Here is a 21,582-nt window from a genome sequence, read left to right as displayed (position 1 = left end):
CAGGGAAGGAACAGCCTATACCGCTAAGAAGAAAGAAAGGTAATTTCTCTGTGACGTTAAAGTGTATGAAAAGAACAGTCATTATTGCAGCGTTGACTGTAAGTTGCACAAAGAATATATTGTTTTGAAGATCGATTAAGCTTTCGAGTGTTGCTATCACTATTATTAATTGATGGCATTAGCAACTTACTACTTTACATGACATAAACCGAGCAATAGCAATAATCTAATAAGCACAACTAAATTCGGTTATAATTCGTTCAGGTGATCTTAGAATGCTCATGAAAATGGAAGAAAAAATGGATATTAAATGGCACAGAAATCTAGGCATCCCGATTTTCATTACTACTACACTAGCAGAGTTGGACTTTAAATTGTCAAATTGTAGGGTAGACTTTGGTTCCTAATGTGTTCTGGTTTTCAAAAAGGTAAAATTTTCTCATGCTAAAATAGTCTGAAAATACTGGAACCCCCCCATCTTTATGTATCTTTCACACACACACACACACACACACACACACACACACACGCGCGCGCGCGTGCGCACCAAAACAAAAACAACCAACCAAGTTTATTTAACCCCTTTTCACATCCTTTGTTTTTTGCTGCCTACTGGCACAAATTTGAGCTGAATTTTTAATCTATCAACTTGAGCAAGTATTTTCAATCATTAGCAAGCTAAGGTGAAGGTAGCTGAATGTGACACAAGCAAACAGAATGGAATAGTAGAAGCACCCGAAACTTCTGTCATCCTAAAGCAAAGGGGTCCGCTCTCACCCTATTTGTACCTCTTCATATAGCCTACTACTGTCTATGGTATGTAAGAGTTTCTCAGAATTTCTGGGTGAAATTGGTTAAAGGTAAGTATTCTTGTGCTGTAAAGATACAGTAAATCGCAATTTGTCCCCCACCCCTTTCAATACAGTCTCTTGGGAAGCAAGAGATCAACCTCCCTCTTAAGACTAAGCCTTGAGAAGTAGATTTGCTAAGGTAAATGTCAATAAGGCTAGTTACAGGATCAAAGGGTTTTAAGTATGAGATCTGACCAGCAGTTTAGTCAAAATGTCTCTTCAAAGAGGAATAAGGCTGAGCAAAAAGAGCCCTGAGGTAGGCGTCGACTGATGGGACACTGCCCCGACTGTCATACTGAGTGAATCTCTCAAGAGCTCCAGTTCTTAATTTACTCATCTGTAAAATGAAGCAAAAAGTTGAACCCCCAAATCTCCACATGTCAGGGTGGGATTTTCTAACTCATCTATTACTTTTCATCTAGTAAACCCACAAACAGAAGTATTTTAACAGAGAGCTTTAAATGTATTTAAATTTAATAATTTAATTATTAAACAATAATTTAATTATTTAATTAAATATTAATTATATTGAATATAATTATTTAATTATATTATATTTAATTCTATTTAATTATTAATTAATTATTATTGATTAATTGTATTTATTTAATAATCTCAATAACTGAAATAAAAATAAAGTGAAAATGGGTACCTTCATTTGACTCTTTGCCCATGGTCCTTTCTTTCTTCATCATTTCTTTCTCCTTTTTCTTTTTTCACCATTAGAACCTGTGGCAGTGGTGTACGAGCACATCTGGTCCCAGTTGGGCTACCAGGAGGGGTTAGTTTCTTGGGCTTCCTGCAAGCGTCAGTCTGTCTGCTTGTACCCATACTTTCATGCTTTTTAGTAACTCCTTCTCTAATTCTCCAACATCCCTCTTCCAGAACATCACTCCCTCAGCAAAGCCTCCATATTTTTCCATAGTCTAATTTCTTCTCTAAATTCTACGAAATCCTTTATGCCTAACTGAAAACCAATTGGTACAATGGCATTATAGAGCATGTCGGTCTCCAAATAAAATCTCTGACCTTTTGCACCACATTTAGTCCCTACCTTTAAATCTCTTTATTCTCCATTTACTTTGAACTTCCCTGACGATGTAATACATGCAGAATCACTGCAAACCTACACATCTATTCTTTATACCACGTGGAAGACAAGGTCTTGAAGACTGCTTCCTGCTAAAACGAGTACCTCACCCATTCTGAATAAGAGAACAGAATTAAGTATGAAATAGAAACACTTCTGGGAAGTTGTCTTCTAGGACCACTCGTACAACTATTCTGGAAGGAAGGAAGGAAGGAAGGAAGGAAGGAAGGGAGGGAAAGAAGCCAAAAAATGGCCATCATGTGGAGCTCCTGTAAATGTCCCCAAGATCTTCACATCAAAACTCATTCTTTCTCTTCTAAGAAAAATTATAACGAAATGCAGAAAATTCTAGGAAACTGAAAAATAGCTATGAAGAAAATAGGTGGTTAATGGAAGTCAGTGTAAGAAAATGTAAAATATATTTAAGAATAAAGCTAACACTGTATTTTGATTGGCAAATAGATGTGAAACTGTTAAATGGCACAGGAAACATAATCGCTGGTGGAAGTGAGGGAAGGTATGACTAACTACTTTGAAAGGCACTCTGACTTCTTTGTCCTATTGTTTTTCTAGTCCACTTCTAAATGGCAATACCCTATCAAATGCTCAAGTGCAAAAATTTGAGTTCAAATAATTGTCAACACTCATCTGGATTCTTTTTTATTTCATCTTACATTCCTAAATCACATTTATTTCATAATGCTAAACTCAAGCCAGATGAAATCCCTTGACAAAAGAATCGAACAAGTCCAAATTGATCTCTTAAGTGGATCAATAGGAACTTAACTGAAATGGATTGGGGATTTTATCAAACTTGATGTACTAGAACACTAATAAGATCACTTCCAATTCACACATATAGAACTAAATTTTCAGCACAAGTTGATCTGATTACTAAGGATGAATGGTCACCTTTAATAATGGATTAAGGTGGTAAAGAATTCTCTTTTTATACAAAAACACTAGTTTTTTTTTAAACTCTTGGAGATTGCAGATTGCTTTAACTTTTCTTCTTATCCCAAATTTTACTCACTTCTTACATGGTCAGATTCAACCTTAGAATTGTTTTAATTTTCATAATTTCACCTGACTATTTTTGTCAGAAATATTTTCTGAAGCATTTCAGAGGAAATTGTGTAACAGCCAGAGAAGCCAGGATGATACAGATTGCTCCAGTAAACCACAGCAGCCCTAAAAGCAATTTGTAAAATAATGCAAATATTAGCAAAGCTGTCAGTATGGCAGAGAATTATATGTTTGAAGTGTTAAGTGTGTCCATTTTATGATCCTTAATTTGATAATTCAGATACATACTCCTTAGAAGATCTGTTACATGTTAGGATTTATTAATATTATTCATAAATGGTATGCATGAAAACTTGGTAATAAATCTTCCATTTGGTTGGGGTAAAGATTTGATGTTGTGACGAATCAAAGCCAAAGATTGTATCTCTATGAAAAAATACCAGAATCTACCTCCAACCCATTTGAAATATCGGAAGATTCATTCATTTTAACTTCTATTTCTTCATTTCAACATTGGGTGACTAGCTTCTACAATTGTGTCAAGTTTTGACTACAGAATGTTTTGAACAAGTTTTACTTTTCTTCAAGAAAGAGAAAGTGTTGTCATGAAATGCTCAGTTCCTGGGATATTTTATTGGACATTTTATTAGTGAACCCACGTGGGTATACCTTTCCTATAGCTTTTTTTTCCAGGATCATAAAATAATGTCCCATGACCTAAAACCCTTGAGAAAATCAGTAACTCCTTCCCTTTCACTCTCTGTCTCTCTCTGTCTCTGTCTCTCTCTCTCTCATGCCCCCCGCCCCTTCTGTGTGTTTCTCTTCGGGTCTTTGACTCTATTGACTCTATCTCTCCCTATATTACTTCTGTTATGCAAATAGATACAAAAATAGAAAACTTTTCTGTGCCTAAGAAAACATTCAAACAAGCAGCCAAGGCTTGGTATGTTGTTTCCTGCACTCTCTTCTGCTTACTGGTGGGTATGCTTTTGATTACAAATTCTTAAACACATTTATGCTTCAATAAGCAAGTAAGAAGAAAGGACAGGTAGTCTACTTCTAGGTTCTAGAACCTAGATAGTTTAGCTGGACAAACCACATCTAAAATGTTCAACTATTTGGTTCAAGATAACTCACACAAATTCTATGTTGGAATGTGAGTCAGAAGCCCTGTAATCTCCAGTATTGTTTTGTTTTGTTTTGCTTTTTACCCCTGGTGGTAGCTTCTCTGTTTATCTTTCCCCAGAAGTTTTAAAAAAAATGGCTGATTTGTCTAGTGTAGATTTGGAGTATTTCTTGAGTGTGTCCCTAGCACTATTACCACCATAAGATCACATGAATATCTTTCAACACTGGGAATTATGAAAAGTATAAAAATGAACTAGATATTATATATACTCAGAAATGACCTTGAATTAGTTCTGATTTTCCTGATGCCAGTCTCTCCTAGCAGTCCTTTTTATTTTTTTCTTATGTTGTTTTTTTTTTTACAATTTTATTGTATTTTTTTAAATGCACAATAATTATTGTATTTCTTTTCTGAATGTGACAGTAGTGAGGGGTTTGTTGTAAAGTAAAATTTGGAAAACTACAAAAATAAGAGAAATGAAAGCTCATGTATAATGCCACAAGACAGAGACAATCACGACATTTTAGAGAGAACCTACTATGTGTTAAGTCTAAAAGTTCTGCAGCTAAAGTGTTAAATAGGAAAATAGGAAATTTCTTTCTACTTCTAGACCAAAGCACAAATAATGGCCACATGTTTTGCACAGTAAATGTAGGGAAAAGCCACCATCTCAAAAACAGACAGAAAGATATTCAAGAGACAAAGAATAGTTACCTCGATTTTTATTAAGGATAATTGGTTCTATCCCATTTCACACGCCTATCCTACCTGGTTATGTGGGAAAAAAATCCGAAAGGGGGAGAGAAGGTAAATATAAATGGTCCAGCCATCTATAAGAAAGAAGATGCTTGAGTTGACCCACAGCACCAAACCACTCTAGTTCAGCACAAAGAAATCCCCTAACCATTTTCAAGTGGATGATAACGCATCTTTGGCTTCCAGCAACATACCCTCTAGGGGCTCATTAAATGAAGTATTTCCATCTCTTCTTGAATCAGAAGTTAGGAGGTTGTGTGGCTAAAGAGGATTTGAGCTCCTTTGAGAGGCTGAAACCATACCATAGGATGTGACTTGAGTATGTATCATTAAAATCGGAGTCGTGGTGAAAGTTATTTAATAGGAGATACTGGAAGAAATGATAGACGAGGTCACTGTTTACTGTGAGATCAAATGTTATTACTTCCCTTTTTTCAGTGTCCTTCTTGAAAGAATGCTTCACATACTCACTCTGCTGAGCTTGGACTTTTTTTTGGCCAATTAAGGGTGCATGAAGTGATGTGAGTGGATGAGATGCCGAGGCTCTAAGAACCTGTGTGTGGCTTGCCTTGTCTCTTTTCTCTCTGCAGTGACAACTTTCCAGAGAGAGATGTCTCCATCACTCTGAGTTCCAGAGGAAATACAAGAATACAACTAGTGCTAAACAGTGAAGGAGAAATAAACAGTAGCATAAGAGAAATAATAATTTATCATTACAAGTTAACAAGATTTTTGTGTTGTTCATTACCGCAAGGCAGAATAACCTCTTCTGATGGACACAGGCCAGGTGCCAAAGCTTTCACAAACCGATGGGGGATGTAACAGAAGACACCAATAATAAGGGATAGAGCCAAACAGAGCTGTAAGAACTGAGCCTGCCAAAAAAGATTTTCTTTTTTACATAAGAGTGAAAGACACGTTTTTGGAAGCTGCACAGATTCGGGTTTTGCACTCTTTGATTTTGATTCATACATTACTCTTATTCAACATAATATTATGAGAATTCTTCATGTTTTAAATACTTTGGGAAAGCAACATTTTTAATGGTGATGTTCTGTATCATTATTTACTTATTGTGCTAAGGATATTTAGGTTGCCTCCTATGATTTATCATCGCCAATGATACTATAAAACATCTTCATTTTGACACTCAAATTTTGAATGTAATTTTATAGCCTTAGTTGACTCTAGATTTCGCTTATTTAAAATATCTTTTTGTATTGTCCTTTGCATGAGACTGCAGCTCCTTATATGCACATATTATGTTCATTATTTTCTCTTAATTTCCCTTGATACTTATTCCAGTAAATTACACAGAGCTAATACATATAATAATTATAACTAGCCAACTAACCCAATAGAGCAAAAACATGTTTTTCTCTGACTCTGATAGGAACAACTGAAAGGATAGTGGACTGTTTTCTTAACAGTAGCTGCTAAATGGGTGATCTAACTGCATAAATGTTTACATGTATTTGAGGAAAGCTAATTCTAGCATGTGGACTGAGTTTTACTCTACATTTGACATCGATGGCCAAGGTCTCATCAGAATTCTTTGGAAGACAATTGAAGGAAAACAGTAAAAGCCAATATTTTAATATATCCCATTTCCTATTTCTCTCATTCAATAACTTACAGCTATTAAACAAAATGTGATTTCACAAAACCAAGGTCACTATGAATTCAATTGTGAGACAGAAAGGTAATGTAAATAAAAGAAAAACTAAGGTCTCTAAAATTAATCACCTGTAAATGGTACATATTTATGCAATCTACATAATTCTAAAAGGGGGTCAAGGGAGATAATTTAGCTTTGCTCAACTTATCTTGTATGCTATACAATTAAATCTACAGTCTCCAAATGTAATGTGTGTAGGAGACAGAGTGTGGGCAACAGTCAAAAATGATAGCCAGATTTCTGACATGAGCAATAAGATGAATGGTGATGTCATTCTCTATGAGAGAGAAACCCACGCTGAGGGGATTAGTTGAAGGGAGAAAAGTCTCATCTAGTTATGGCCATGCATAAAAATGTGTTTGACAAATGGATAAACACACATATGCACATCAGTGTGGTAGCAATTTCATACACTTATCAATCTAGTTGGTGCAGGCTCTCATTCTGTTCATTAGCTGGTTACATCCTGGGGTTTAAACTTAGAAGAGAACAGAAAAAGCAGTGGACAAATAGGAAACTGTTTATCAAGGCAGTAAAGTAGTGAAAATAAATGCTTACACAATAATATGCTTTAACTCATTTGGAGTAAGTGCTGGCCATTAACTATAGTCAAAACAGATACCATGCTGTGAATTACAGGGTCTTAAACATCCCTTTAACTGATATTTGACTTGTTAGAATGTAATGGTGGGTGGAGAGGAGACCATCACAATAAATAATAGAAGATAAATTCTAGGCCTGTCAGCAATGATTTCCTATGTGTTATTTTCACTTAAACACTGAAGGAAATGACAAAGGCATAAATAGAATGAAAGCCAACTTAATGAAGTCTTTTTTATACAGTTAGTAACACTGAATTTAAACCAGCTTCCAGACAAGACAATTTTGGCACTTAAATCAGACCTCAGGACTGGTTTCCTGGGATCAAAACTGAGATGCACTTCCAGAATTGTCTTTCTTGGAATGTGTCAAAAGGGTCAATGTCTTCATAGCATCTACTTTTTGCATTTTTCAACTTGATGGTGTCTGTAAAGTCTTTTTCAATTTATAAGGTTTATTCCATAGCTTAAGAAGATGTGCTCCAGATTAGTGCATACTTAGTTACTTCAGAGTTTTGAAGGCAGCAGTAAATCTAACATAAAGAAACACTATAGACTTCCAAAGGTTAAGGGGCCTCCGGTACAAGGTTGTCTGCCTTTCAGCTTCTAAAAGTAATTCTATCCGAACTAACATCAATCTAAATTTACACTGTCACTGCAAAATGAAAGCAAGTCAAAGATTAGGTTGTGTTAACCTTCCATACACTAATAGTTGTCTATGAACAAAAGTTGCTTCAAGGAAGGCAATTAACTGGTACTGGATTAATCCATTTATTCAACCATTTTATTGAGGATTTATTTAATGCTAGACACCTTGCTAGACATCATGGGCTAATATAATCAAAATATTAAATCCATCTTCCTTGTGCCTCTTAGGAACCTGGATATATGGCCTGAATCACAAATTCTAAAATACTAGTAAAGTCAAGGTCTTTCTCACAATTGCTAGGATTCCAGAGCCTTATTTTTTCTTGGTACCATCTACATCCAGACCGATCCATATCTGAAACTTAAACTTAGTTGTTTTAACAGGAAATACACACACGCACACACACACACACACACACACACACACACACACACACGTTGGCCTAGTCTCAAGTTCAGTAATGCTGTTAAACACGTAGTGCCCACAAATGGCAGAACATATAGCTTCACCTGGCTCCCCAATTCCCTCTGTCTCTCCCCATTAGAACATTCCCCTTTCCTGAACCTTCCTTCATCTCTCAGAACCAAAACAAATTATTTTTCTTGTTACATTCTTAATATCTGTGCCTATTTTACTGGAATGCCCTAACTAAAAACCAAGTCTCTCTCTAACTTGTGACACTCTATGTCTCAATCATACCTCTAAGTTATAGAGCAGTGTTGGTCAACAGAACTTTCTGCCACGTTGGAAGTGCTGGATATTCGTCTTGTCCATAGAATAGCTACTAGTCATATATGTCTATTGAACATTTTAAATAAGGCTAGTAGTACAAATGAAGCCCTGCATTTTTATTTAATTTTAATTAATTACAATTTAAATAGCCATCTGTGGCTAGTAGCTCCCGGGTAGGACTGCACCACTCTAGCTGAAGTAAGCTCCGCCAAACAATCAAGTACTTGCTTAATAATTAGGGCTGTATTAGCAACCAAGTTATTAGGCATATCTTCATAGACTTCATTTTCTCCATATTAAATATGCTACCCTCTTAATGAAAAAAAAATACAAAGGGCTGAATTATCAAACCAGACTTACATGAATTAGCATTTCAAGCTTCAGGGGCACCTGGGTGGCTCAGTCAGTTGAGCGTCTGACTCTTGATTTTGGCTCAGGTCATGATCTCGCGGTTAGTGAGTTCAAGCCCCGCATCAGGCTCTGCACTGCTTGGGATTCTCAGTCTCCCTCTCTTTCTGCCCCTCTCCCTGTTCACTATCACTCTCTCTCAAAATAAATAAATAAACATTAACATAATTAAAAAAAAAAAGAATTTCAAGCTTTAGTAATAATTTTGAGTTTTAAAATTACCCATAGCATAGGCAAAGCAAAGTGAAGTCTAAGATCCCTAGTGTGGCTCCCGGTGCTTCCTCATCATATCAGAATAACTTCTGGCCTTGATTATACATGAGGTCACTACTAATGTATGTTATGACACTGCTTACACAGAAGGAATCTATTTTAATTATGAAATATCTGCATTTTATACTAAATAGCTTTTTTGACATTTCCTTGATGCCATGCCCATACATGCATAGATTCCAATCTCTAAAACTCCACAGACTGCCATAAGCAATCATTGACAGGCCAAGTGGGAAGACGACAAAGCACCATCCAAGATGCAGTTCCAGAAGAGAAATGAAAATGAAATCTTAGTATTGGCTGCAGACTACCTATATTGTGGAGACCTAGAGTTTTGATGTCCAATATGGAAGCCACTAACCACATGCGACTATTGAAATAGCCCTTGGAAGGCGGCTAGTTCAAACTCAAATGCACTGCGAGTGTAAAATGCCCATCAGGTTGTGAAGATGTAGTCCCCCCAAAAAGGAAAATATTTCATTGATAACTCTTATAGTGATTGAATGCTTACATGAAAATATTTTGGATATATTTTGTTAAATAAAATTTATTCTTGAAATTAATTCCACTCTTACTGTTACTTTTTCAACGTGACTACAAGGACATTTAAAATTACATATGTGGCTTGCTTTTTTAACTCATATAATACTTTTATTGGGCAACACGGGTCTAAAATGTCCCATTTCAAATACCCTTGGCCTATTATAGTACAAAGCCTCTTCGTGATAGCTTCAAATTCTCAGTATATTACATTTTCGTGGCACTTTTTTCAAATACCTCCTCCGCACACACTGTTTCTATTTTGCTCTACATTAGCTCAGCCAAAAATTCATAGCTTTTATCAGTTATTGAAGAGAAGGGTTTATAAGCATCCAAACATTATTGACAATTTAGGCAATTGTATGACAGAGTTGTGTCATACAATCTGCCTTCTCTTTGCGATCTTTCTTTCTTCCTTGATTCTTTGTTCTTTCTTCTTTTCTCTCTCTCTCCTTTTGCCTCAGGAACAAGACATTTATCTCTCTTTCTCATGCATAGCAGTTTAGGAAGCATCCTGTTTTGCTTGAGCATGCTTATGAGGTCTGTCGCCTCTGCCTGAAGACAGGCAGTGTTCTCCTTAAGACAAAGTCTAGTGAATACATTTTCCTTCATCTTTTTACACTTGCAATACAAAGGTGAAAGTCACTGGTATGATGTTGAGTGTGTTTACAGAGTAGAGAGGGATACACAGAGGAGTGAAAACAAAAATGAAAATAGAGTGTGGAAAGGACCATGAGAGGTAAAGATGCTCTGAGAACCCAGGGGACCGATAGCACTCACCATCAATTACCCAGATTGATAAAAGTAATCAGTAGCCACACTGTTTTTTGGCTACATTCACAGGATGCTCAGCCAAACAACCATGTGACATTCATCATTCACTCTACCTCAAACTCTCTACTCTAGAGGTTTTCCAAACATAAACGCAGTTTTATCACAAAACCCCTTACTTAAATTAAACCCCATGAAAAAATATTGCAGACCAATAACTCAAATAAAAGCAGCCTCTCTGATTTTGGTGACAGGCTTGGAGTCCCATCTACTCCCTCCTCTCTCTACCATGAACTATAGTGACACCTAGTGGGACTTTGGGGGAGCACAGTGTCAACACCATTGCTCTATCTCTTGGCTGCCGAGATACTCTCTTCTCCTGATTTTCCGTTTCTGACAAGTCCTCCCCAGCCAACATGGAGAGCTGCCCATTTTCCAAACACCTCTAAATACTAGCTTCTCATTCTTGTGCTTCTCATTCTCAATCTCTTCCTGTGTATTTTCATCCAACATGAATCCAACCCTGCTCTCTGGAGGCTGGGAACATGCAAATCTAAACCTCCAGTACAGTTTTCCTCCAGGCTTCGGGTCCGGATAGCAACATACCTGCTGGAAATCTCCTGTTGGCTTCCACAGGTACCTCAACCTCCACATGCTCCACATGGAGGAAAAGGCTTTTCCTCCAGTATTCGCCATTTTATTTTATTAAAAAAAAATTTAATATTATTTATTCTTGAGAGAGAGACAGAGCATGAGTGGGGGAGGAGCAGAGAGAGAGAGACAGAGAGAGAAACAGACAGTATCTGAAGTAGGTTCCAGGCTCTCAGCTGTCAGCACAGAACCCGACTCGGGGCTCAAACCCATGAACCGCGAGATCATGACCGGAGCCAAAGCCAGAGGCTTAGCCGACTGAGCCACCCAGGCACCCCTTGTGTTCTCCATTTTAGTTGGTAACATTTCTAAAAGTGAGATAAGTTTAAACACCTGAGAGTTTTTACTTTCTTTTTCATTCATCCCACACCATGTTCGTAAGAGACCAGTCCTCCTCAATACTTTTTTAACGTGTTCCTTGCAGTGGACAGAATAAGGGTCTGCCAAAGACACTTGCGTCCCAGTCCCCGACACCTGTGAATATATTACCTTACATAACAAAATGGACTTTGTAGATGCGATTAAGTATTTTGGGATGAGATTATTCAGTATTATGTGGGTGAGCCAGATCCAATGGGATCCTAGTCCTTACAAGAGGGAGGCGGGATGTCACAGCTGGAGGAGATGTGACAACAGAAACAGAGGTCAGAGTGATGCCGAGAAGTGGCGATGAGCCAAGGAATGCAGGAAAGCCAGGAAAGGCAAAGAAACAGAGTCTTCCCCAAAGCACCAGGAAGAACACAGCTCTGCTGACCTTGATTCTAGCTCTGTAAGACCCATTTCAGACTTCCGACCGCCACAACTGTAAGATAACATGTTCGTGTGGTTTGAAGCCACTAAGTATGTAGTAATTTATTATAGCAGCAATAGGAAATGAATACATCCCCTTATCTCTATCTCTAAGTCCTGCTCCTTGGCACTATACATGTTGCACGATGGCAGTGCACATGCTGAAACGTTTTCCACAATCCCAACCCTCCCATGACCCTTTGTTCACGTCACCTTTAATGCTCAGTTTATGAATCAATCCTCCAGGATTTCATCTCTATTCTCCTTAACTGGAATTCGGTGTTACTATTAAATGCTCCCCTAATGCCCACGCATGCCTCTATAAGGCCCTTAAAATACTATCTTGTATCTGTTTATGGGTCTCTTTCATCACCAGACTCTTAATTACTTGAGAAAAACTGTGCTTTATCTTTAACTACACAGCACTCAACCTGGCACATTGTGGTTGCTTATTCTTTGTTGAATGAATTAAATTTTTGAATTAAACTACATAATTTGCACATTTATAAAAATCATTTTCTAGCAAAGGGAAGGGACTTATTTAACAGCAAATTGAGGAACTATGATAGAACTAACAATATTGAGGAACTATGATAGAAACATATGCCACCAGTAAAAGAAACTTTAATGTATGTTATAAAACATCACAATCATTCATTTATTATAACCTGGAAAATTCAGCTAAGACAGGAAACGTTGTATAAAGCAAATCAGGGTTGCAATAGTCAATTTCCAGTTTAAAAGCATAAATTACCTTTGCACTTGTATAATGGAGATAAGACTCCCATTTGGTGAATGAAGGAAAAAGATTTTATTGGATAAATCAGTAATTTAAAATCCATATTCATATTGGAACTCAAATGAAAGTCAGTGAAATGATCTTCCATTGCCACATTTATTATATCATGTGGCTAAAAGGTTATTACAGGTAAATTGTGGAGAATATCTGGGGTACCTGAGTGGCTCAGTTGGTTAAGCATCTGACTCTTGGCTTTGGCTCAAGTCATAATCCCACGTTTGGTGAAATCGAGCCCTGCTTTGAGTTCTGCACTAACAGCACAGAGTTTGCTTGGGATTCTCTGTCTCACCTTCTCTCTCTTCCTCTCTCCTACTCACTCACTGCCCCCCCCCCCCATCAAATAAATAAATAAACTTCTAAAAACTTTGTGGAGAATATCTTGTGATTCATATGATATTAGTACTTAAAAATCACACCACATGGAAACTTCCAATTATTAGGTCAGAAATTCTGCCAGGCAATCTGAGAAGCCAGAAAGGTTGTTATACACTTGGTTTTACTCTGAATCCTCAATAATAGTGTGAATTCCCTGGACAGTGAAATAGCAGATAGCACTAGTCTATGGATAAAATAGATTAACCATCCTTATTCTTCTTTATTTTATGCTCTCTTTTATGAACCTCAGATGCATAAATAACTGAAAAAGTTGGGGTATTTTGCAACACGCCTTGACAATGATCTCACTGGGACGCGCCATTCTGTCAAGTGCCTTGACATCATTAAATTTCTTGTTAAATAACTTCCCTTCCTTTTTAAAAACCGATTTTAGTGGAACACATTGTTGCCTTATTATGGTTAATTCACTCAAAACTATTATCTTTTAAAAATACTATTGGGCTGGTCCTCAGTTCATGATCTTTCACCCAATCAGTGGGTGCAGTTCATCTCCTGTTTTTGTGGCCGCCGTCCTGATGTACTGTGCTTGTTATTTTCTGCTGTACCGACATCTACATTCCCCTCGCCTCCTAAATTTCCTGCTTAGAATGCTTCGCTGCAACCCAAGAGGGCTGGATTGTTGTTTTCTTCGCTATCCTCTCCTTCCAAGTATTTCATACATGGCTTCTACTCAGGAGTTTCTTAGCAGGTTATTTTTAAGATATACAAACTTTTTTTAAAAAAAATGTGTATTTACTTTGAGAGAGAGAGCATGAGCAGGGGAGGGCCAGAGAGAGGGAGAGAGAGAATCCCAAGCAGGCTCACACTGTCAATGCAGAGCCAGAGGCGGGGCTCCATCTCAGAAGCGTGAGATCATGACCTGAGACTAAATCAAGAGTTGGCCGCCTAACCAACTGAGCCACCCAGGTGCCCCAAGATACACAAACTTTTTAAAGCTATCCGTTTATTATTGATTTCCAAATTTGCTATATTATTGTCATAGTCTCCAAGATACTGATTCCTTGAGATTTAGTAGGTTTTCATTGAGTCCCAATAGAAACTCAGGTTTTATGAGTGGCCCATGGATACTCAAAAGTAATATTTGCCTAATGGGTATTACATATATATAATTTTATATATAACATATACAACTAATTATATAAATATAATTATATGTAAATATATGATTACTTATATATAATTGTGATTTTCAAACATTTTTTTAAAGTTTATTTATTTTGATGGCGAGAAAGATAGAGAGAGAGCACATGAGCAGGGGAGGGGCAGAGAGAGTGGGATAGAGAGAGAATCCCAAACAGGCTCCATGCTGTCAGCACAGAGCCCAAGGTGTGGCTCAATCTCCCAAATGGTGAGATCATGACCAGAGCCGATATCAACAGTCGGCTGCTTAACTGATTGAGCCACCCAGGTGCCCCATGATTTTCAAACATTCTGTATCTTAATGTCTTGTGGGTTTGAACTAAGGAACTTCTGAGGAAGTGTTAAAATTTCCCACTAAAAATGGTAAAATAAGGAGAAAGAAAGAAAGAAAGAAAGAAAGAAAGAAAGAAAGAAAGATAGAAGGAAACTCTGAGACCAAGAAACTAAGAGGAATCTGGAATCGTTAATTAGAAGTAAAGTCATTTTGGGGTACCTGGGTGGCTCAGGGGGTTTAGCCTCCAACTTGAACTCAGGTCATGATCTTGTAGTTTGTGAGTTCAAGCCCCACAGCTTGAACTTGTCAGCTGTGCTGACAGCTCGGGGCCTGGACCCTGCTTCCGATTCTGTGTCTCCCTCTCTCTCTGCCCCGCCCCTGCTCATGCTCTGTCTCTCTCTCTCTCTCAAAACTAAACAAACATTAAAATTTTTTTTTACAAAGAAGTAAAATTATTTTTACTAGCTTCATGAAAGGATGTAGCAATGATGCCTGCAATTTGGCCTGAATTGCCTTACTATTAGCAGGACGTTTCAGTGGTGAGAGAATGCCACAAATTATGCTTCTACTCCTAACATCTCCCTGCAGCTAGGTAAGAATTGTCCAGATCAACACTAGTATGTCCCGTGACCTATGGATATCCTAAAGAATCAGTAAAACTCATCATCAATACTCTTATTGATGGAAGTTTCTTTGCTCTTGCCCAGTAAGCAAGGAAATTTCAATACTTCACAAACAGACTAAAAGATAAAACTTTTGGCGTTTGGAGGATTGGAATGATTTTCAATGTTTTTGTTTAAAGACATCTAAAATGTGCCAAACGCTTTGTATGTGACTTTCAACAAGTTATTTGACTGCAACTTACCTCAGTTGCTTCCTGATAATGTGGACCTCATAAAGTTGTCATGAGGTTTAAATGAGTCGGTATATACTTAGTGCTCAGAGCAGTGCTAAAGGCACACAGTATACATTTGTTAAGCATTAATTGTTTTTATCTTATCTCTGGCTGCATTTGATTTTACTTCTAATTAACTTCCTATTTTTTTTTCCAATTTCTTGATTTATTCATGCTCTATACGCATGTACATCTGAGTATGGGAGGGGGACCAGTATATATGCACCTACAGGAAATCTTTACGAGTTGGTACAATCTCTGGGCATTCCGCTACCTCAAAAACCATTTACCCCTTCACTTGTGAAGGGACTTGAGGGCTATTACTGAATTCTTCTTGGTGTTAAATTTTACAGATGTTACCTATAATTGTGTCAAAAAGACTTGTGGCTTCTCAAGGTACCTGGCCAGACAAAACATTTGGGTCTCAGTGGTTGGGTGGAGGTAGAAACTATGTCCATCAGTTAAATGGATGCTAGCTCGCTTTATTGTCTGAGTGGGGCAATAGAATATGCTCTGCCACTGGGACAGCCTGATGGCTTTGGCTCCAAACTGGGCAGAACTGCTGACCGAGCTCCATGGCCAGACAGGACCACCAGCTTGGGTCTGCATATGCTCACCTCTGCCAACAGGAACACTGTCTGCCAAGGTCTGCATGCCCGTGACTAGGAGCCTTGCTCCCCTTTTCCATCTCTAGCAGGTTTCCCTGGCGATCCCTCTCTGTGAGGCAAGACCTAAATGGGGCTCATAGAAAGTGTCTTCAGAACACTGGTGAAACTGGGTGTCCACTTTGGGTTTTCCTCTTCCCACTAGAGAAATCATAGGCTGGGGCGGGGGGCAGGGGGACCCCCTACATGTGGTGTGGCACTGACAACATCTATTGGAAAGTAGATGCAATCAAAACAAAATCAGTCCTCTTACCTTTCTAACGTGATTTTTCTTGGTTTTGGTCATCCAAGGGGCTGCGTCAGCCCCAACCTCAGGTTCTGGGATCTTCAAAAAGGTGTCTTATCTATGGGTCGTTGCTAGTTGTTCTTTCTGTGAAGAGAACTTAAGTTGGGGCCACCTGTTTTACTATCTTGCTCTAATAAACATTTTTCACACCCAGGTTTCCCTTATCTGAAGTTTCATTACCAGATGTTTCTCTATGCACTTATAGTGATATATTGATTTCCTTAAAAGAATAATTTGATATCATCCAGGTGTGCCTAATGATAAGAAAAGGTTAATGTAGAAAGTCTATGATTATTAGTAAAACACTTTCTCAAATTAAAGCTCTCAGATTTTAGTGAGAGAATATTGAATCAAAGAACTGAAAGGGCAGAAGAAATTGAACAATGGTTCAATTTTGTAATAGGTGTTATTTATCACTTTTATTAAACTTTGTATTAGCCATGTGCTTTGCATTGACTAGGATACTCCTCACCACTCTTTATGAATAAGACCGATGACAAGTCTTATTTCCATTTTGTATTAAGAAAATGCATTCAGAATAGCTAAAATGACTTGCCTAGAGCAACACAGAAAGTCAAAGAGGTCAGAGTAGAGATTCTGATTATCAAATCACTCTTAAATTTCAGGCTATTAAATCAAACCATTTCTTAGGTGAAGACAGGTTGTTTTTTTTTTAATTTGTAAGTTAATCAGTCATTAAATATTTATTTTGTATCTGCTGTATAGTTAACAATAAATGTTATGGTATGGAAAATATACAATGATTCTTCAGCCCTAGAAACTCACAGTAATTCAGCTTATATAAAGAAGAAAGATAAGCCACAGAAACATACAATTTAATACAGTATGTGGTTAAATGTAAAACTAAGTGTTATAACTGTAAATGCACTAAAGATCAAGAGTATTGGGCTTTGCATTGGTCCTTCAGCATCTGGAGGAGATGGTCCAGAGGGGAGAAGTTGATTTTCAATGATGTGTGTATGTGGTTTGCAATTTGAGAAAAGACATTTATGCTAAGCATACCATGCTTTTGGTTTACAAGAGTTAAGTCTGAGTAAATTCAAGGGTAGTAAATACAGAGGCGTTGATTGCATCATGTCCACTTACAGCAAAGCCTGTAAGCCAGGAAAGTGAGTCTGATCTGAATATGGAAGCCATCGAAGGTGTTTCTGAAGGGAATAATATCGTCAAAGTGGCTACTGAGCAAGGTTACATCATTAGCTCTGCTAGAGTTTGAGAGGAAAAGTTTGGGATCAGCAAAATCTAGCTGATGAGCTTTCCAATAATCCAATAAAGTCTAGATTAGGATTGGAGATAAAAAGGCAGATGAATTAGAAATTCAGGAGAAAAAAACAACAGGTGTTTGTGCCTGGTTTATGGAGGATGATGACGAAGAAGAATCCTAGGGAACTCCTAACTTTCAAGCCTGAATGAGCTGATGAATAAAGGAGCATGGGACTGAAGTAGGCAGGTTTGGTGGTAAACTCCTGATTTCTTTTTATGCAGTCAAATGCTCTACCCCTGAGTTACTACCACCCCCCCAATTTCTTTTGATGAAATGATTGGAAATTTGAGCGCATTTCCATTTATGAAGTGCTGAATTTGAAGTAGTGAAAGTTCCATCTGGACACAGCTCCTAATCATTAGATTACAGGCAAGAGCTCAGGTGAGAGGAGAGGATTCGAGACACACATTGTTAATATTCTTGGGGAGGCTGATAAATACCACTTCTCTTCCCCACCTAAATTATAAATCAAGAAAACATAAGTGAAGATTTTAAGGCAGATAAGGGCACAAAAACATCATCTTTATTGCTGATACAGCTAATGTAAAAGAATGTGATTCATAGCTAAGGGCAAGTAGACGTTCTAATATTGAACTCTAGGATTAGAAAGATTTGCCCATCCCGTTGCGGGCATTGTACCATTTTTGGCCTCTTCCCAAGGATTTCTGACTCTGTAAGGGCATGGGGCGGCATGCGGAATTAATGCCCTCTGAGATCAGGATGGCTCCCAAGAGAGAAAAGACACACACATAATTAGTATTGTTTTGTTTTGTTTTTTGTTTTCCTTTCCAAGCTCACCAGTAAAATTAGGACACGACTCCTTTAGAATGAGGCTAAGAGTGTTTCCCTAACATGGCTCCTTCCACATGGAAGTAAATATAAAGTATAAGAACAAACCACCTCTTCTCCCCTACCCCATCACATTTAGGAGTACTCTACATAGAAATGAAACTTGAGTTCAGAAAACATGTCTTTTGCACTTTGCACCCATAATCTAACTCAAGCATGGTGCCTAGAAAATGTCAGTTACTCAACGGATACTTTTTGATTGCATGAGCAAATAAAATTGGCAGTTGAAGATTATGTGAATTGATGGTTTTCCATTGAAGAAAATGTAAAAGGGAAGAGCATAGTTCCAGGGAGCAAGCTTGCACGAGCTGAGGAGGAATGGAATGAGACAGGAATTAAAAGGGAAAACCACAATGGGAAACTACTGAGAATTTGGATCTAAGATGAATGTCTGTTTGGGACGATGACCCAATGTATGGTAGTCCATTGATGCTAGCCTCTATGTCTCATATTTTGTTCAAGTTGGCAGCTACCCTGGCCTTGTGGTTTCAGGTATGTGGTAATTGAAAACATGTCCAGCGATGATTGCTGTATTGTCTTCTGCTCCCAGAAGCAGTCAAAAACATACTTTTCAGCCTTAAAGGTTGTGATGATGTATTATATCCTATTATCTAAAACTCTTTGGGCTGTAAGGAACAAATACCAATTCAAGTAATTAAAGTAAAAGAGGAAACATGATAAGGAAATAACCATGTCTTAAAGAATCTTTTATCAGGAATGCAGTTTGAACTGGAAACTACAAACTTTGAACTGGAAAGCTACAGGAAACCAGGCAACATTCTCTCTCCATTTCTTATCTGTGTGCTCTGTGTGACTATTATTTCTTATCTCTGTGCACTGTGTGACTATAATACTATTATAGTTCTGTTCTTCCAGGTACTGGCCTCTGCTATACAATACCTAAATTTATACATCTCCTCCAATCAAGAGGAAAACTCAAAGACTTAAATCTTTTGTTGGGATACTGTGGAAAACTTCAGGGCACATCCTAGAGCCCTCCTAGGCAGGGAAGAAAGTCAGTGCCCAATCCAGTTGCTGAGAATAGTCTCCAATCCTGCCTGCCCGGCAAGCCTGGCCAGACACTCTGGGCAACTGTGGAGCCCATCCTGGGGCCTTTCTCAGGCAGAGTCAAACCAGCAGACTTGCCCGACTGCAGAGCTTAACCTCTGGCTTTGTCCGCAAGGGAGCCAGCGACCCCAGACAGACTTGGACCTGAGCCAACAGTATTTACCCATATAACCTGTGGTGTCTTCCAGGCACAGAGCCCAGCCAGTAGCTCCACCCAATCATGGAGCATAGCCAACAGTCCCACCCAACCATAAGGTACAGCTGGGAACCCTGCTTGACTAGGGACCCCAGGCACAGGCCTTGCCAAAGAGTGGATCACAGCCAACTGACTGCCTAATCACAAAGCCCAGCCTGCCGTTCAACCTGAACACAGAGTCTAGCTAGTGGCACCATCTGGCTGGGGAGCCTAGCCTGATGACCATAGATTCAAAAATTCTCAACAAAATATTAGCAAACCAAATTCAACAGCATTAAAAGGATCATACATAATGACCAAATTGGATTTATTCTTGGGATGGAAAGACAGTGTAACATAAGCAAATAAATAAATGCCATAAACCACATTAGTAAAATTAAAGATAAAAATCATACAATCTCGATAAATGCAGAAAAAGCATTTGAAAATTGAACATCCTTTTATGATAAAAACTCTCCACAAATTAAGTGTAGAAGAAACATATCTCGGCCTATTAAAGGCTGTAATGTGACACACCATAGCTGTCACCTTTAATGGTAAAAGGTGGAAAGCTCTTCTAAGACCAACAACAATTCTCACCATTCTTATTCAGATTGGTACTGGGAGTTCTAGCCAGAGTAATTAGGCAAGAAAAAGAAATGAAAGTAATCCAAATCAAAAAGAAGTAAAACTTTCTTTGTCTGATGATGACACTATCATATATTCAGCAAACTCTAAATACTCTGTCAAAAAACTATTAGACCTAATAAATGAATACAGTAAAGTTGCAGGATACAAAATAACATAAAAATCAGTTGCATTTCTAGGTACTAACAACAAATTACCTGAAAGAGAAATAAAGAAAACAATCCTATTCACAATAGTATCAAAAACAATACTTAAGAATAAGTTTAATCAAGGCAATGAAAAATTTGTACACTGAAAACCGTAAGACAATGATTAAAGAAACTGAAGAAGACACAAATAAATGGGAAGATACCCCATGTTATTGGATCAGAGGGAGTAACATTGTCAAATGTCCCTACAACCCAAAGCAATCTACAATCCCTATCAGAATTCCATATCAAATGGAATCATATCAAATACAATCCATATCAAAATTTCAATGGCATTTTTCTATAGAAATAGAAACAAATTCTAAAACTTGTGTGGAACCAACCATAATAGATCCTGAATAGCCAAAGCAATCTTGAGAAACAAGAACAAAGCTGGAGGGACAACCCGTCTTGATTTCACACTTTATTATGTAGCTTAGTAATCAGACCGTATGGTACTGGCATGAAAACAGTTGCATAGACCAATGGAACAGAATCGAGCCCAGAAATACATCCATGCATATACGGCCAACTAGTATTTGACAAGGAAACCAAGAATGCTCAATAGGGAAAGACAATCTTCAATAAATAGTGCCGGGAAATCTGGACAATCACATGCAGAATAATGAAATTTAACCCCTATCTGGAACCACTCACAAAAATTAAATCAAGATGGATTAAAGACTTAAACGTAAATCTCGAGGCCATAAAACTCCTAGAAGAAAACAATAAAAAATAATTCTTGACATTGGTTTTGGCAATAGTTTTATTGCCAAAAGTAAAGTGACAAAAGCATATTAAACATGTGGAGCTCCATTAAGACAAAAAAGCTTCTGCACCACATAAGCAATAATCAACAAAATGTAAAGGCAACTTGTGAAATAGGAGAAAGTGTTTGTAAACCATATATTTGGTAAGGGACTAATATCCAAAATATGTAAGAAACTCCTATAAATAGCAAAAGAAAAAAAT

At 37.8% G+C, this 21,582-nt stretch overlaps 1 protein-coding gene across 1 annotated transcript in view; it reads right to left on the bottom strand.

Annotated features, from left to right (window-relative positions):
* Positions 1-16,379: 16,379 nt before the first annotated feature.
* Positions 16,380-21,582, bottom strand: part of SLC7A11 (solute carrier family 7 member 11) — a 91,096-nt gene continuing 85,893 nt past the window's right edge. The window contains exon 12 of the mRNA XM_019419733.2: positions 16,380-16,481. Within this exon, the coding sequence (XP_019275278.1) occupies positions 16,456-16,481 (26 nt within the window). The 3' untranslated portion in view covers positions 16,380-16,455. The remainder of the gene's footprint in view (positions 16,482-21,582) is intronic.

The sequence above is a fragment of the Panthera pardus genome, unplaced genomic scaffold (genome assembly GCF_024362965.1).
Source record: "Panthera pardus isolate Hobbes unplaced genomic scaffold, ASM2436296v1 HiC_scaffold_13, whole genome shotgun sequence".
In the NCBI taxonomy this organism is placed as follows: domain Eukaryota; kingdom Metazoa; phylum Chordata; class Mammalia; order Carnivora; family Felidae; genus Panthera; species Panthera pardus.
This window is presented reverse-complemented; position numbering and strand designations above follow the sequence as displayed.